Genomic DNA, 18279 nt, shown 5'->3' on the forward strand with positions numbered 1-18279 from the left:
CAAGAGTTTGTTTCATGAGTCTGGCCTAAAAATCACTGTTTGGCAAACGATTTGTAATTATGAGAGCCTGAAACTTCCCCTCCCCATGCAATTCTCTATGAAGTGAGCAGCAGTTACTGTCCTGGAGATCCATGCAAGACCTGAGAGGCAGGTCTCCTGGGTTTGTTTGAGACACGTCCAGAATCCTTTCCCCTACTGAAGGGAAATAAGCAGACTTAGTCATTCCAACCCTTCAGTCTCAAAATAGGCAAGAAAGAAAAGTTATGGAGGGCTTCTTGCCACAGAAAGACAGAAAGCCTCCATGGAAAGAAAAATAAAGTTTGGAAATTTGAAACCAAATGTTTCCATGAGTTCGATACAAATGCAGAGCCAGAAATGACACCCTGGCCGAATTCTCTTTCACAGCAAAGTCACTAAAACAGGGTTCTCTCAACTTTCCTAAGCAGTCTCGGCCTTCCACTGAAACCACATCACTTAATTGTCACCAGAAGAAAGCAGGGTGGCCAGCAGTTAGTTGCCTGGTCTTCACAATAATTTTATTATCTAATATCCCTTTAGATTTTTTTTTTTTGGCGGTACGTGGGCCTTCACTGTTGTGGCCTCTCCCATTGAGGAGCACAGGCTCCGGATGCGCAGGCTCAGCGGCCATGGCTCACGGGCCCAGCCACTCCGCGGCATGTGGGATCTTCCCGGACCGGGGCATGAACCCGCGTCCCCAGCATCGGCAGGCGGACTCTCAACCACTGCGCCACCAGGGAAGACCTCCCTTTAGATTTTTAAAAGTATTACCATTGCCTTCTATTTACTTTTAAACTTACTTCACTGGAGAAGCAAGTACTACCTTCTCCTTAATAAACTGACTTTTTTTGATTGTCAGTCTGTGTCAAGTGTCAATAAGTTCAGTGAATAAAAACCACTCACCTAAAATTGTAAATTTAATTAACAACCTGAAATGGGAATTCAGTAAACCTGTTTCAAGCTCTCGCAGCTAATACAAAACAACAAGTGCTCTGAATTATAGATAAAATTGATCTAAGGAACACAACTCTTCAGACTGATAATATCAGAAATTTTATTGAAGGGATGATTCACATTTCCCTTTGCTTCCCTAAATCAGCAATATTAAGTTCATGGCCTTTGAATCATTTCAAATCCAAAGTCTAAATAAATAATATAAAATTACTTTAGCAGAGTGTTAAAATCACTTTTTTTTTACATCTTTATTAGAGTATAATTGCTTTACAATGGTGTGTTAGTTTCTGCTTTATAACAAAGTTAATCAGTTATACATATACATATGTTCCCATATCTCTTACCTCTTGTGTCTCCCTCCCTCCCACCCTCCCTATCCCACCCCTAGAGGCGGTCACAAAGCACCGAACTGATCTCCCTGTGCTATGCGGCTGCTTCCCACTAACTTACGTTTGGTAGTATATATATGTCCATGCCACTCTCTCACTTTGTCACAGCTTACCCTTCCCCCTCCCCATATCCTCAAGTCCATTCTCTAGTAGGTCTGTGTCTTTATTCCTGTCTTACCCCTAGGTTCTTCATGACATTTTTTTTTCTTAAATTCCATATATATGTGTTAGCATACGGTATTTGTCTTTCTCTTTCTGACTTACTTCACTCTGTATGACAGACTCTAGGTCTATCCACCTCATTACAAATAGCTCAATTTCGCTTCTTTTTATGGCTGAGTAATATTCCATTGTATATATGTGCCACATCTTCTTTATCCATTCATCTGATGATGGGCACTTAGGTTGTTTCCATCTCCAGGCTATTGTAAATAGAGCTGCAATTAACATTTTGGTACATGACTCTTTTTGAATTATGGTTTTCTCAGGGTATATGCCCAGTAGTGGGATTGCTGGGTCATATGGTAGTTCTATTTGTAGTTTTTTAAGGAACCTCCATACTGTTCTCTATAGTGGCTGTGCCAATTCACATTCCCACCAGCAGTGCAAGAGTGTTCCCTTTTCTCCACACCCCCTCCAGCATTTGTTTCTAGATTTTTTGAGGATGGCCATTCTGACTGGTGTGAGGTGATATCTCATTGTAGTTTTGATTTGCATTTCTCTAATGATTAATGATGTTGAGCATTCTTTCATGTGTTTGTTGGCAGTCTGTATATCTTCTTTGGAGAAATGTCTATTTAGGTCTTCTGCCCATTTTTGGATTGGGTTGTTTGTTTTTTTGTTATTGAGCTGCATGAGCTGCTTATAAATATTGGAGATTAATCCTTTGTCAGTTGCTTCATTTGCAAATATTTTCTCCCATTCTGAGGGTTGTCTTTTGGTCTTGTTTATGGTTTCCTTTGCTGTTCAAAGCTTTGAAGTTTCATTAGGTCCCATTTGTTTATTTTTGTTTTTATTTCCATTTCTCTAGGAGGTGGGTCAAAAAGGATCTTGCTGTGATTTATGTCATAGAGTGTTCTGCCTATGTTTTCCTCTAAGAGTTTGATAGTTTCTGGCCTTACATTTAGGTCTTTAATCCATTTTGAGCTTATTTTTGTAAAATCACTTTTAATATACCTCATGCTTTCAACTTTTTATGCAATTCTCATTTTTCTTTAACATATGGAAGTCCCAATCAATTGGAAACAGACACAGCTTTCAAGAAAATTTGAAAAGATTAATGTGGTTTAAAGGAGGGCCTGACACTACTGAGGTGATTTTCTAAATGAAAATCATCAGTCCTTCTCTCTATACCTGCATTAGTTCTAATGGATTTGTGGAGCATTAGGAATTCCTCTCCTTTAGTTTGAAAACTGGGAGATCGTTTTTAATTTTTCTTTTTAAGTGACCTAGTATATCTTATTTTTCCTCTGTATTTAAGAACCCCAAACAGAAAATAATGCTGATATGGGAATAAATGTTCACATTGAGAAATGAGAACAGAATTCTAATCTCATTTACAGTTGATACTTGGACCTGTTTACTATTCTTAATTGGAGCAAGACTATTGTTTCTAGTACAAAACACCTATAGCTAAATTCTATCTTTAGTCACACGTTTTAATTCCTGCAGATAATTCAAGAAAGGGGAGAAAACTAGCCATCAGTGACCAAGTCCCTTACATGTGCTATCCTCAAATACCAAGGATGTAGTGGCTTCTGGCAGGAGACCCCTGTCCTGGCTGAGCAGCATCCACGACCCTACATTCTCTGCTCTCCTGGCACTTGGCCCAAACCTGAAGATCAGAGAGCTTCCGAGCTCCAATGACACTTGATGCGCTAATGACAATGAGCTAGAGAAGAACAAAAACTTTTAAACATGCAATCTTTTCCAAAGATGATTAGGCATAAAGCATTGTCAAAAAGTAATTCCCAGAAACACCCGCTGGTATCTACACAAAACACTACTGCAAAAGCAGGAAGAGCAGAAACCTACATATTAAGGAATAGGGCAAACCACTCATAAACAGCCTAATAACTGTTGAAAACAAGTTGATACTACCCATGAAAAAATTAACATCTATCGAAAAAACAAGGGCAGATGATGAGGGCTGCCTTCAGGACGTAATGTGCCTACAAGCTAGTTCAGCAGCGAGGGTAAAGCACAGTGGAGGAATAACATGGTACCATAAAGTATCCAAGCATACTGAACACTCCTTCCAAAGCGACAATGAAAGACCTGTGGCTTGTTCTTGGAGATTTTGGGGTCTAGGGGGTTGCTTAATGGAGGTACATCTATCATTAAAGCAGACACAGGTGGAATGTCATTCAGAAGATACCACCCTCCCCACTACCAAAGAAAATATAACAAAAGAATGTCTTATAAATATATGTGAGACACCAGATACATACATCATGCTCTGATAACAGGCCACTACACACATGGTATTGTCCCCATCTTCTGCCAAACGCAGAACAACCTATAGGGATTTTTCAAACTGCCCGCATTTTCAGGGATTTTTCAAACTGCCCGCGTTTTCAGGCCAGGTCTGTGTGACATGCAAAGACATACACAGTTTCTCTATTCTTCGTGAAAAAACAAAACACCTGTCATTTTGAGATATTCTGATAACGCATAAGAAAACATGCTACACTGCAGCAGCCTTTACAGCCAAGAAGATTCCCAGACAGCCCAAAGGCCAGAGCAAAAAGCTGAACAGTACAGGCTCCTCAAGCCTGAGGGAGGGCATAGCAGGCCACTCCAAAATGAAGCTTTCCCAAGTAACCAGTCTTCTCAGCAAACATAGTACCTGTGCCAAAGAGCATTCCAACTAACAGCAGTGCTGTTCAAACTTTGGAGGAATCAGCAATCAATTTGTAAATGTCCAACATACAACTAGAAAGATAATGTGAAAGAGAATAAAACTGCAGGAACTTACATACCTCCATATCTGGCCTAAATTTATCTTCAAACACGGCCATTGCTGCTAAGGAGCCAGAACCTGTAGGAAAAAAGATGCATTTTTAGCATATTTACCAACTCCCAGCTTCTCCATCTCAAGTTTACCTCGGGGCAGTAAAAATGGCAAAACACACCCAATGTCACATTCAAGTACAATGTAAATATTAACACTATAGGGCCACAAAAACCAGGTAAACGCTGCTCTTCAAAAGCCTGGAGTCACACTTACCACTATCTCGGGTAAACCTGCAACTGGCCCTACTTCTACTATTGACAGGAGTAACTGTAAATCATTCACAATAAAATCCTGAAGCATGAAAATGAGGTTATGGATAATTTGTATTTGTTCAAAAATGAATGCCACATAATTTCATATATCCTGTGCTGTGACTCTTGTGCTCCAAAGCTGTGCCTTGGCAGGCTGCTGGGTATAGCGCTAAATACCAAGCCAGTTAGAAAGAATAGATTGTTTTAATGAGCTGGCCCCGGTAGAGTCACCTTGACACACGGGGAAGAAACTACAGCACCAGCAATGGTAATAGGACTGTGAGCTACGGCCACCAGGTTATTCCAGCTACAACTGTAAAACACTTTATTATGTGGCATTTATTTGGAGCTATTATTTTTAGTTCGTACGTTGAGGAGTAACAGCTGAGTAGACAAAATGACAGACAAAGAAACAAAAATTTATTATCACAATAGCAAATGGCTGAAAGGTTATGCTGCACAGATATTAACAGACAGCAAATTTCTCCCTACAAAAGCAGGATGTAAAGGCATTACAAATAAGTATGGGCTCCCTTTGAATGGATATAAAAGGCAGCTCAGCACTATGAAAATTTAAACTTGTTTTGTTCAGAAACCAGAGAATCTTTAGAAAACCATCATCTTGTCTTTACAGGGTCCTGGCAATATTTTAGGATACTCTACTTTTGGAGAGAGGATAGAGTTGCCCACAATTTTTTACTCCAATTAGAAGATTTTTTTGGCATTTATTACTTTTTAACTTGTTTTGCATAACACTATCTATTTAGCTGGGTCACAGAGAAAACCATATTTTCTATTTAAAATGATTTGTGTACATCGCTTGACCACCTCAATGGTTTAGCAAAGGAAAAAGGCAGCGATTAAACAGTTTCAAATGAGGTGTCCTGCTGATTTTATCAAGTCTGCTGAATGTATAATGAAAAAGGAGAAGCTGACAGCATCGCTGCATTGAGAAAATACAGACTACCTTATCTGAACCATTTAAGGAGGTCCAATTATAGATCAAATTTAAAGGGTAGAAACAGCAGATTTACAGACACAAATCAATGAACATGGTAATCCCAATGAATATGACAGATACTCCTGTTAGGGAATATTGCTGTGGTTGAGGATCATTACCTTCACAGCACCGGATACATCGCATCTAAAGCAGGGGGAAGCTATGAGCGTAGATGGCATTACGGGCAATGACTATTCATTTAAGCTTTGGGAGCAAAAGGCAACCCCATTTTCCCCCTCTCACAATTTTTTCTCCACAAAAAAAAAAAAAAAAAAGGAACCTAAAGAGATATTAAAAGCCCTTTAGAAAGGAAAGAGAAATTAAACAGATATAAAACTAGTGTACCCAAATAAAACTAGATATATATACACAAATTCACCAAAATCAAACCTTGCAATTTCATAGTTTATGTGTCCTGGAAAATCTGGAAATAGAGTCAAAGTTCACCAATGTTTTGTGACTCACATTTACTCTGAGTTTCAGGGATCAAGGGGGGAAAGTAACCTGTTTTAAGGCATTGGTGAGAACCAGTCTCAGACTTCGTAGTAAAAAAACGAGCTGGTTTTGTATGGAAAACAGAGGACAACTGTCACGAAGAAACAAGAAAATTGCAAATAAGGAAACCTCAGGAAAAAATATACTTCTTTTCCAACCTGGTCCAAGAATGTCTCTGCAAAGAGCCCAAGGGTAAACACACCAGAGGCCAGAAATACACATTAGAAAAGGACAGGGGAAGGACGGCTATTTACCTAAGAGCTAACAATTTTGTGGAAAACTGTAATCAATTACTGTAAAAGGGGAAACACAACTTACCTTAAAGACATCTTTCCCTAAAGACTACTAGCCTGTATTTTCTCCTGGGCCATCCTTTCTTTCGCAGTTTCACAAGAAATTAATTTTACTCTAATTTTTCCCAGGCACATATATTTCCTTCTACTTAGCTTCACCTAATACTTTAAGAAATGAAAACTATTTCCCTCCTAATATAATAATTCTTCCTTTATCAAAAGCTTTTTTTCATGAGAAACACCACCACAGAAAAAATTTCCATAAGTGGAAGTACATGCTAAATCTAAATTCTTAGAACAAAAAGTGTCTATCAATGTAGTGATGCTTCTCATCACAGTGATTTTTTTTTTTTTTAGAGTGGAAGGTGTAGGAGAGGTAAACATAGAAAGGACACAGGAATCCCTATTACACTGTATTTCTGCTTCCCCATTTACATCACACCCCCCCAAAACACACACACCAACTTACACACACACACACACATACATGCAGGTGTACACATGCACGTGCACAGAGTTGAGATGTTTTCAGGAAAACAGGAGCTTGCTAAACTGCCTGATTCTGCTTCCCCTGAGATCAAAGATAAGTGGACTCCAAATAAACTTGAAAAGAAGGGGAAATTCAACATTAAAAACAATTTCTAAATCACTTGCAAATTAGCTCCTGCTCCTAGCATTTTTAGGAAAGGAAGACTTTGGCGCCCCCTTTTTAGAAGTACACAGAAGTGCTAGGAAATGGAGTGCAATTGACTTTGTCAACAGGTTTCTAGGAAACTCTGAATGTGTGTCTGCTGCTTAGAAAAGAGAAGACAGAATTTCAAATATGACTGCAAACGCCCAAAATGGCAAGAGAACAACATGCAAATCCTCACATAATTTCAAGGCAATGCAACCGGGGGAAGGAACAAGGAGTTTGCCATTAAAAAGAAAAAAGATGGTAAACTCAATGAGACAGGTCTTTTTAAATAATTTCAATTCAAGTTTCCCAGATTTTATTTCAATGCCACTTAAAACTATATATAATAAATCATCAAATTCCATAGTAATAGAGCAGCCAGTTGACTCACAAAATGTTTAAATATTATATCCCATTTTCCCCATAAACCATAATAATAATAATGTCCATAGACATTCCATGATTTCAGCATCAACCTATTAACCTGGCACTCTCATACCCAAAACCAAGGCAAAAATCCTCTGAAGGATTTATCCTGATTTTTTATTCCAAAAACAAGGCCACCTTAGACAATCAGTCAGAACGGCCTGGTTTCCCATTAAGGAATAAACAAACAGAAAAGCCAGGGGACAGTATAGGGGGCTCTGCTTTAGACAGTGGGCGTGTCAGGTGAAGGAAATGGATGTCAGAGGGAATATGCTTTCCACAAATGCAGGACGAGCTCTAAGAGCAAGGAGTACGAGACCTACCCTCAATTTCTCTTATAGGAGAGAGGAGGAAGCCAAGAGGGAAGAACAAGAGCATTCTGTTTGGGCACCCACCGTGGGCCACACATCGTATGTTGTCATTTGGTCATCCTCACAGCAACCCAATGAAGTGATAAAGCTTCTTGTCTAGGATTACAGGACTAACAAGCACAGGGGAGGATTCCTGTCTCAGGTGTGACCCTATGTCACTCTCTCAAACATAAAGTTCTACAGGCCACAATATAGTTCAGAGCAGACACACATGACCTTCCATGACCAGGTCTCTGGCTCGCTCAGCCCCTCCTCCTCCCCAATGTACACACACACTTGACACTCTATCAACACTAAACTGACAAGAATTTCCTAAATGCCCAGACCATTTCAAGCCTATCCCACCTTGGCACGTGCTATTCCCTCTGCCCCCTTGACAGTCCACAGAACTCCAAGGCACCCATCCAACCCCAACTGCGAGATGACTTCCTCCTAGAAGGCTTCCTTGACCACCACACCCCCATGAGAGTTTATCACTCTCATCTCTGCCAACTGTCCATCCCTTCACAGCTGCATCCGCCATACCTAGCAGTCTCTGGCACACAGTGAGCACTAAATAGAATTTGCTACATTAGGCTGGGCTGATTTGAGTACAACGGTTCAAATGGAGGAGCTGGGGAAACGGAGCTGGCCCTGAAGGAGTGACAGCAATAAATGCCTTGATAAAGTGTAAAAGAACATTTGTTACCTAATTTATCATACCGGGATGAATGTAAGACAAACTCAAATGTAAAGCAAGTCAATTTTCAAAAGAAAAGAAGCCTTTAAACCCACAAAACCATGTCCTATTATACGTCCTAGTCTGGTCTGAACTCTATGATATCACAGGAATGAAACGCCCTCCTTGGATTTCTGCATTTTTCTACCAAAGCTCTGTCTCATCAGTAGTTTCCAGGTAGCTGCTCCTTAGCAACCTCCACCAAGTCTGCCTTTTTCAGCCCACCCACAGTTACTAGAAGCCAGCTTCCAGAACAAAGCTCTTCAAAACAGCAATACGAGGTACAATCCAGTGACCAGCATTTAGAGAGAGGGTGTGCACGACACTGTGACGGCTACCTAGTTACCCACTGACTTGCCTCTGCACCCACCGTCCTTCCCCAAGCTCACCCACGCCATCCACACACACCCATCTGCTCAACCACCAACTCCCAAACCGCCCAGCACGCAGGCTGTGGGGAGAGACAGGGATGGGGGGAAGGGTACGCAACTCAGCCCTCTTTCATCCACGAGGGACAGAAACTGCTCTGCACCCCCTGATCCACTGCAGCCACCTGGGTGGGCACCGCCTTACCCTGGCTGTCCGGGTTTGATGCTTATTAAAAGAATTCAAGAGACGCCCCTGTGAGTCCCAGAAAGCACGGTCCTGCTCCCCATCTCTGACTGCCAGGGCCTGACTCACCCTCAGACCTTCAAGATGACTCCATGGGGCACCCACACTGCAGACCTCCAGGAGAAGAGGGCTCAGGCATAAACGCCACAAGGGTCACATCTCCAACCATGCTTTTCTTTTTTTCTTTTTTTTTTATATGTTGGGGGTAGGCGTTTGTTAGTTTATTTATTTATTTTTGCTGTGTTGGGTCTTCGTTTCTGTGCGAGGGCTTTCTGTAGTTGTGGCAAGCGGGGGCCACTCTTCATTGGGGTGCGTGGGCCTCTCACTATCGCGGCCTCTCGTTGCAGAGCACAGGCTCCAGACGCACAGGCTCAGTAGTTGTGACCAGCCATGCTTTTAAAATGAAGTATCTGTCTTATTAATAATAAGCGACTGGCTTAAAAAAAAAAAAAAGACTAACACCTGTAAACAATGTAAAATATAAGCCCTGAAACTCAGAGAAATATGTGCAACACACAGGGCATTAATAAGTAAAAAGAGCTCACAGATAAATAACATCAATACACCAACAGAGAAAAGGACACAGCAGTTTACAGAAAAGAAAAAAAGCAGAGGCCTATACACATTTAGAGACACTGTTCAAGTTCACTAGTAATCAAAGAAATATAAATTGAAACTAAATAGCCATTTTTTGGCTTTTAGATTAGCAAAAATTAAAAAGAATAATACCCAGTGCCGATAAAGATGTAGTAAAAAGGGCAATCTAACATTCTTGTAGAAGCACAAACGGATAGAACTTTTCTAACACAATTTAGAAACATCAATCAGAAAGCATAAAGCTATATACACACCCACCAAACCTGCAATTCTGCTAGAAACATATTCTAAAGAAATAAATGGATAAGTACCCAAATGACATTATGATCACTGTTTAGATTAGAAAAAAGCAAAAGTAACAACAGCAACAATAACAAAAACTGGAGGTAAATGTAAAGGTCCAACACCAACAATCAGGAGATAGGGAAAATTAAAAAATACTATATACATGGTGATTAAATATAATATTTTTTGGCAATGTCCATGATACAATATTTACTGAGGGAAAAAGATGTTCCCAAGCAAAATTAACAGATATGTTTATATAATACATATTATACACATCTGCAAGAAAATTTTTAAAAATTATGCTTATTTCTGGGTGGTGCTACATTCTTTTGTTTACTTGTGTTTTCTTATTTTTTTTCAAAGACAATGCATTACTTACAATTTTTTAAGATATACACTTGGAGAAAATAAGAATTCAACTTTGTTAAGGGATTAAAAAAAAAAAAGCCAAAAGACCAAGACCTTGCCAGCTGTCACAGTCTTGCTGTGTAACAGCAGCAGCAGGCAGCTTAGTCCTGAAATCTGTACACAGGGGCCTGAAGGTCAACCCACGCATGCGTCAACAGTCCCAAGGAACAACAGCAGTCAATCATCACAAATAAACACACCATGTCTCTCTACCACAGTCCTTAGGAGGGCTTCCTTAGAACAGGCACCAAAATTTTTTAAAAAGAGATAAAATCATCTTAACAATGAAGTCCTTTGAGCATATCAGCACCACGCCAGATCTCACTTATCCAGAAGTACATACTATGTGGCAAACAAATTACTAAACAGACCACAACAGACACAGTCCACGTGGTGTTTTATGAAATTTCAAAGCACAGTCACATGAGTTTTGTCTGCTCCTCAGACATGGCAGGTAAATGCAGTCCCATTTCACAGGAGGGAAGACTGAATTTTGGAGATAAGGAACTTGCCCAGATCACACAGCTAGTGATTAGCAAATCTGGGAATGTGAGCCCCAATCATCCTAAATTTAAAGTGTCCAACACTGCTTCTGTTCCATGTGCTGCCTCTTAAATTACAGAGCCAAATGCTTGAAATTAAGATTAGCAAGTAAGCATGGAAGCAGCTCTATTTTCTTAACTCTCCACCCTCAAAAGCATGCTTTCTAACTTACTTTTTGCTCAGATTACAGCAGAATGATTTCCACACATCTGGATACAGTTAATTTGTGTTGTTTTGCTTGGAAATTCAAATGAGACTGGGATTTCAGTTAAATGTTTTAAATGATTAAACAGATGCCATTCACTATTTAGCAATGCTGTTCAAGTATCTAAGCATTTATTTTTAAATAGCCCCATTCAAAAAAAATAAAATAAAACAGTGAAATTAGTCTCCATTTTCTAATCCCTCTGAGAGTGTTTCTGATTTTAGTTTATCAGCATTAGTATTAGTAGTTCAATTTGAATCCTAACTTTTTCTGAGAGAACAATCCAACTCAGGACAAAATTTGAAATGTATCAAGAAAATTTTACTAAGATACTGCTTTTACTTGCTCTATATATTTAAAAAAATACCTCCATTAATATGGCTTAAGGAGAGTGGGAATTTTTTTAAAACATGAAACGCGTTATTTTTATACATGTCAGGGTTCACTCAAGTATGAAATCAAACTTGGCAATTCTAGAACCTATTTTATCAGACATGCTGAAGAAACTATAAAAGACAAATAATTTTCTAAAACATGCTGCTCTAAGTCAAGCTCTAGGAAGGATCTGAAAGCCAGCAGGTAGAAATCTGCTTTTTCTAATAAGGTCTAGGCTCACAAATTCTCACACTGGGGAAGGGAAAATATTTACCCTTAGGACCTTATCGGTCCCAGACCCTAACTCATTTATTGTTATTTCCTCAGGTAAATTCCGCAGGTATTTCCTCATTTTACAGACACGGAAACTGAGGCTCAGCTGATTTAAAGGCAATAAGAGGAGCCAAGATTCAAATCTAGGTCTTGTGGCTCTTTAGCCCATGCACCCTTCAGAAGGGCAACTCTCCACTCATTCTTTCAAACCAACCATCCCAGGTGCCCACTGAGCGGCAGGCTCTGGAACACGGATGCAAAAGATGTGGCACAGCTGAGCTTCCTGCCTGTTTTCCCACAGCACACCATTGAGGCCCTCCCAGCCCTGCACGACTGCCAAGCTGCTCCAGGCGGCACCACCACAGCAAGCACAAGGTGAATGGTGCCCCAGAAACTACAGGACAGCAGCCCTACTGCCCTGGCTGCCTCCCTGCACAAAGGGGAAGATGACAGAATGTGTCTTCCTCATAGGTCGGCTGAGACCTGAATGAGATGGCACAAGTAAAACAGAATGCCTGGCACATAGTAAAAGCTCAATAAAAGTCAGCTGTTACAAATACTCTAACACAAGGTCCCCGTCCTCCAGGGGCTCTTTTATACAATCATTCTCAACAAGTCTCAGGTCTTTAACAGAAATGGAGGTCTTTAAAATTTCTTCTCTCAAAGTCATGAAGTTCTGAGAGGCAGCAGGAAATGGATTTCTAACTGCTTTTCCCCCAAATCAGTTCAACCAGATCTTTTCAGGAAAAGAGCTGCTCCTTCTGCTAAGAAGTGGTCCATTTTAAGCACCCAAGGACCTGTTTGCCACCGTGGCCTGCCAACGTGTAAGATGTATGCAGCGATAAAAGAGTAACACCAAGAACTTTCTCATCCATCAGTGTCAGCTCTCCCTGACAGAGTGCTTACTCACACTTGCTCATTGTTAGTCAACTGGCCACTCATCCTGGACAAAATTTGGTGCTCTCCACGGACCCATGGATGGGGATCATTTTTCAGTCTGTTTCTGTCTACAAGGTCTGGTCTCCTGGTGTTGGTGCCTGCTCTGGAGGCCAATACTGCCAATGTGTGAAGAGCTGATTCATGAAAATAAAAGAATGTTGGTGTCGGGGGACCACATTCAGCCACTAGAGAGCAGTGGAACTCCTCTTAGAGCTTGGGAAAACTCAGACACTGACTTGAAATGGTTTAAATGTATGCATGCATTTCATTGTAAGTCTTGGCCAAAAGCTTCCAGGAGAGGCAGGCCAAGCAATCAGACAATCTTGCATGGGTTGCTGAAATCCAGATTTGCCCTTTGTCAGCATAAGCAGTTTAATTTGATGTTTTCACTCCTGAGTAAGCACTGAGTATTACATTTAAACCCCTCGTGAGGGGAAAGAATGCTTCCTTTTCATCAGCAAATGTACCTCAATGTCATTTTATCCCCAATGAAAATATACATATATATATATTCCATTTAATATGCTAAGAAATAGATTTTAAAGCATCCAACAACATTTCATTCAGAAACTAATTTCTCAAAAAATGCAGTTCCTTTTCTAAATGTAATATAGTCAAAAAGGAGTTAAATTTTGCTCTACGTAAATAATGTAAAACACCACTCGAAGAGAACAGGGATTTTTCTTATAATTGCAGCTGCAATGTCTCATTGACCTGACAGGTTATAAACACTTATTCTTAAGAAAAGACTAACATTTGGGGCATTCAGGCCTAAAAAGTGAAAGGCTGTGTTTTATTAATGTATTTTAATGAAATGCCACAAGGTATGAGGACAGAAAACTGTTCTTCTTCAAACAGAGGAGTCATCACCTAACCCTATGTGTAAAGGATAAGATGGAGGATGAAAATTACCTTGAAATTACCTCTCCTAATCATCAGGCTCCCACAATCATCAGGCCCCACCAGGAAACTAGCTCTCACTCAGCACTGCAGAGCGCGGGGCACACACTTCTCTCCCGCTGCAGGAGTTCGAGGCAGTTAGAGCTGACAGGTCTTTCAAAGGCTCCCTTTACTCTGGCCCACATTTCAAAATATCTTCCCAAACTGCAAGTTAATCCCTTTGCGGGCCTTTTCCAAGTTTTCCTGTCCCTTAGAACCCTCTAGGACAAAGGACTACAGAGTTTAATAATTTATAAAAACACACTTAGTCTTAATTGTAAGTAAAGGTTTATCTGTCCATAGAGCCTTGTGCAAACAATAATAAATCCTATTTACCGGAAAAATGTGCAAAACACTGTTACATATATTTTTTCACTTTATTCCTCTGTGGACTAGATGGCATTATCTCCACTTTATAGATGCAAAAAAACAAAACAAAAAAAACTAAGGTCAGAGAGGTAAAGGAACCTAACCAAAAACACACAGCTAGTAATGGCAGATCTGGTTGCCAACAAATCCCTAGTTACATGACCTCCACATGAAAAGTCTTCCGATGTATAAAATGACTTTCCACTTGGTCTGTCCAACAAGAAAGTAAAAGATCATCAAGCACTAGGTTACGAGAATGTAAAGGCACTTTTTGTAGTAGGGCCACTTCTGAAACAAAAGCAGGTAAAGATGAACTAATTAACCCCACTCTCTCTGAAATGGGGTTTAAAAAGCAAAGGACTTAAAACTGTGCGCATTGCACTTAAGTTCTGAAATGTACTCCTAGCAAGGGCTTTTATTTGGTTATAGACTAAGGACTGAACTCAAATCACTAAAGACTTCATGGTGAAATGTCAGAGCAGAAAAAACAGGAGGAAGAGCACCCTAACATTAATTCAATATCTCACTATTTTACCTACGAGACATTTAATATTTTCTACACAGAATCAAGAACAAAGTCTACTCTAATTATAACAGATAAAGAACCAGCAAGGACTGGTTCTATTACATTCCCTGAAACAACATGATGACTTGCAGAAGTAAATATTTTCTCATCTCCTAACATAATGGCACCATCTATTGGCTTAGTACCACCATTGCAACAACCAGGAATCAAGATGCATAACCCAACTTTCATGGGCTTTTGGTTCCCAGCTGCTTAATTCCTGGCATTCCATAGTGGTACAAATTTTAAGATATAATATCCATGCATCGCACATTTTAAATCTTCTGAAATTCATCTTATATATATTAATCAAAGCAGGAAAAACTGCCAGAAAAATCTCAGTACACAGAACTGCACACAGAATGTGTTAGCACTAAAATTATCAGAACACCATGCATCAAACATCAATGATGTTCTACACACAAAGATTTTTACATGTGGTTATCTCACCTAATCCTCACACATTACCCATGGAACAGATCCTCTAACCCCCATTTTCCTGAAGGAGAAATCAACACTCACAGTCAAACAACTAATAAATGTTGGACTTAGATCTGAACCCAGTATGACTACAAAGCCCAGCTCTTTTCACTATCCCACCCTACTTCAGAAAATTAAAAACAACTCCAGAGCAACATATGCAGGGGAAAAGCACATAGTGCTTTACAGAGCGTGTTCACACACATGACATGGCAGCATCCCAATAACCCAGTGACCTTCAAGTCAAAAAAAAATCAGCTTCTTTTTAGAAATGAGGGGTTTGAGGTTCAGAGAGGTTAGGTGATGACTAGCTCTGGTCAATCAGGGCTGTGACTGAAGCCAGGGCTTCCATCCCTTTCTCTAGCATTCTAGGTAATACCTCAGCTGGTTACAGAAAAGCCGGCTCTGGATGGTCACTGGCTGTACAGACAAAGCTCCCACCAGGATGGGGTTCCCGCCACCGCATAGTCCTTGACCCACAGAGATCAGGGGACAAGACTCACTCCAGTCCTGATGGAGACCCATGCTTACAGAACGCCTGCACAGTCACCTGGCCCACACTAGTCAGGAAAAAGAATTTCCAGCAACACTAGAGCTACAAGGTCATGTGCCCTCTGAGAAGGCTTTACGTGGGCCTATAAACTAAATACAGTGCTGCTGAGTTCACATCTGACTTCAGCATTGAAAATGAATGTGGAAGAAATACTTGCCATCTTATAGTGCACTGATTTGATACAGCGCAGGACAATCTTTCAAATCGAGTCATGTGGAGATAACAAAATGTCTGCACAAAGGTTGCACTTTAGTGTAAAAATATGGAGAAATGGCAGGTCTGAATTCCCTACTGATGTTCCTAAGTTCCAACTTAATTCTAAGACTCTTCTTTGCCCACAAGGTGAGACATCTGGTATGTTTACTACTCTGTCCCGAATCTTTTTAATTGCTAGGGGGCTCTGTAAACTGGGACTTGAGGTACATTCCAGTAATTAGGAAATTGTATAACCAGTTTATCTAGAGATAGAATTTTACCTGGACGGCCCTGGCAGTGACCCAAAGTCTTCCCTAATGGTGCATATCAATGTTTATTCCTTAAGTTAGTATTCCTAAATTGTCCAAGGGCCTCATTTCCAGGAATGTCGTGCTTTAAATTTCATTCATATTAATTCTCTGTGTGAATAAGTGGGCAAAATAAAAATTTTATATATGTTGCCAATGCAGCTACAAGGAACACTGCCAAACTAACAGCAAAAGATGGTCCCCAAGCTTCTCCTGACAGTACTTCAGTTTGCTTAATAAAGAAAAGCTGGCAAGTTAAAAGAATAAGCTAATTAATCTGAGAATTAAAAGAACCCGTATTTTGTCTATAAAAAAAACTATAACCCTTTTCCCTTTCTTACTAAAGGAAAGTCAAAAATCTTGCCTGGTTTTCCACAATCACACTAATCAACCACCTGCAGTCTCTTACAAATTATTTTCTTAAAAAATAAATAATTAAATGAAACCTAAGGGGTCCTTTCTTCTTTTCTGAGAATGGACCAAAACACATTTCGTCTGGACCACATGCCACACACTACTCACAGCAATAACAAAGCCAAGGGGGAAAAGTCACAGACACCAGGGCTCTCATGCCAGATCATTCACCTCCAGGCTGTGTGACCCCAGCATACCTCTCTGAGCCTCAATTTCCTCACCCTCAAGACAGGGATGACAGTACCCACTTCACAGTGGTGCAAAGACTAAATCAGTCAAGTGTCTCACAACAGTTGCTGGCGCTGCAGCTGGCAAGCTGCTGGACGAACACTGCTTGATATCATGGCCACACATGACACGATATGATATGGCCAACACCCCGTTCACAAAAAAGGTTTTAGGGAGGGCCACACCACGAGGAGTTTGATACCCTCTTCTCTTAAGCAAACCCTTGGGAAAGCAAGCCCTCAGCGAGGAGGCTCCTGGACCCTGTGCTCAAGGAGCTGTGCCAGCATGTTAGAGATGCGCAAGACAAGACAGGTGTCTTCTATTCGATATAAATTAAGAGTAGCCTTCAGGCGCCTGGCTAGTCGCCAATACAGGCCCATGGGTAGACAAAATGTAGACACCCTTGTCTTACAGGTAATTTGTAGCTTCCAGCTCTTACTGTCAAATCACTCACGAAAAAGAAAAGATTCATTACAAAGTTGTATTTTTATTACTTATAATAAAAAACTCCTACTTTCACTAAAACATGAGAATTTACATGAAATATTCATTTTCTCACTTACACCACACTTACGGAAAGCCTCAATCCCACAGGGAATGTTAACGTTCTGTGGGCACATTTCAGTTAGGAGGGCCTTCTATTTTATCTGTAGCTGGAGGTTTGGTTTGTAGCTCACCCAAAATAAGTCGCATGAATTAAAACAAAACCACCAAATTTTGGCACTTCTGGGGTTCTCTCAATATCCAGCTCCCCATCCCCTCAAAAAAAAAAAAAAGGGAAGAAAGAAAAACCACCACCACCTCCACGGAAGCCAGAACTCCATCAGGAGGAAAGGCAGCGCAGCACACCTCGCACAGCAGGGAGAGGCATCAAGCCCTGCTCAAAAGTGAACAATGGCCAAAAGAAACTAAAAGAATGGCAAAGACAAAAGCTGGATAGCACAAAAACTGTATTTTATTTCACATTCTCCGATAAAAGGCGCCTCTTCACAACGGACTTGGATCAGAAAGAAATGAAATATAAAATTCATATTGTCTTCGGATGGTAGAATTGTGTATAATTTTTTTAAATTTCTTTTGATACTATAAAGCTGTTTCAGTAAATACTGTTTTTAATACGCAGGAAAGAAAATCCACACAAAGAACAGTCGAAAATATGCCAAACAAATAAATGCCCCTTGGGAATTTGTATAAATATTTTTAGTATTCAGGAGCAAAACTTAATAGCTTAATGAAAGAACATCTGTAAGATGATAAAATCAAAGCAGCTGTGATGAGCCCAGGCTTGCTTGCGCTGAAAGACAAATCCCAGCTTTGCTGCTTACAGGCAGGGCAGCAATGGGCAGGTTAGTAAATCTAAGTTTCAGGTTTCTCATCAATG

At 40.3% G+C, this 18279-nt stretch overlaps 1 protein-coding gene across 1 annotated transcript in view; it reads right to left on the reverse strand.

Annotated features, from left to right (window-relative positions):
- Positions 1 to 18279, reverse strand: part of PSMB7 (proteasome 20S subunit beta 7) — a 58441-nt gene that overhangs the window by 25797 nt on the left and 14365 nt on the right. The window contains exon 6 of the mRNA XM_079926714.1: positions 4343 to 4401. Coding sequence (XP_079782840.1) covers positions 4343 to 4401 — 59 coding nt within the window. The remainder of the gene's footprint in view (positions 1 to 4342; positions 4402 to 18279) is intronic.

The sequence above is a fragment of the Stenella coeruleoalba genome (genome assembly GCF_951394435.1).
Source record: "Stenella coeruleoalba genome assembly, chromosome: 7".
Taxonomy (NCBI): domain Eukaryota; kingdom Metazoa; phylum Chordata; class Mammalia; order Artiodactyla; family Delphinidae; genus Stenella; species Stenella coeruleoalba.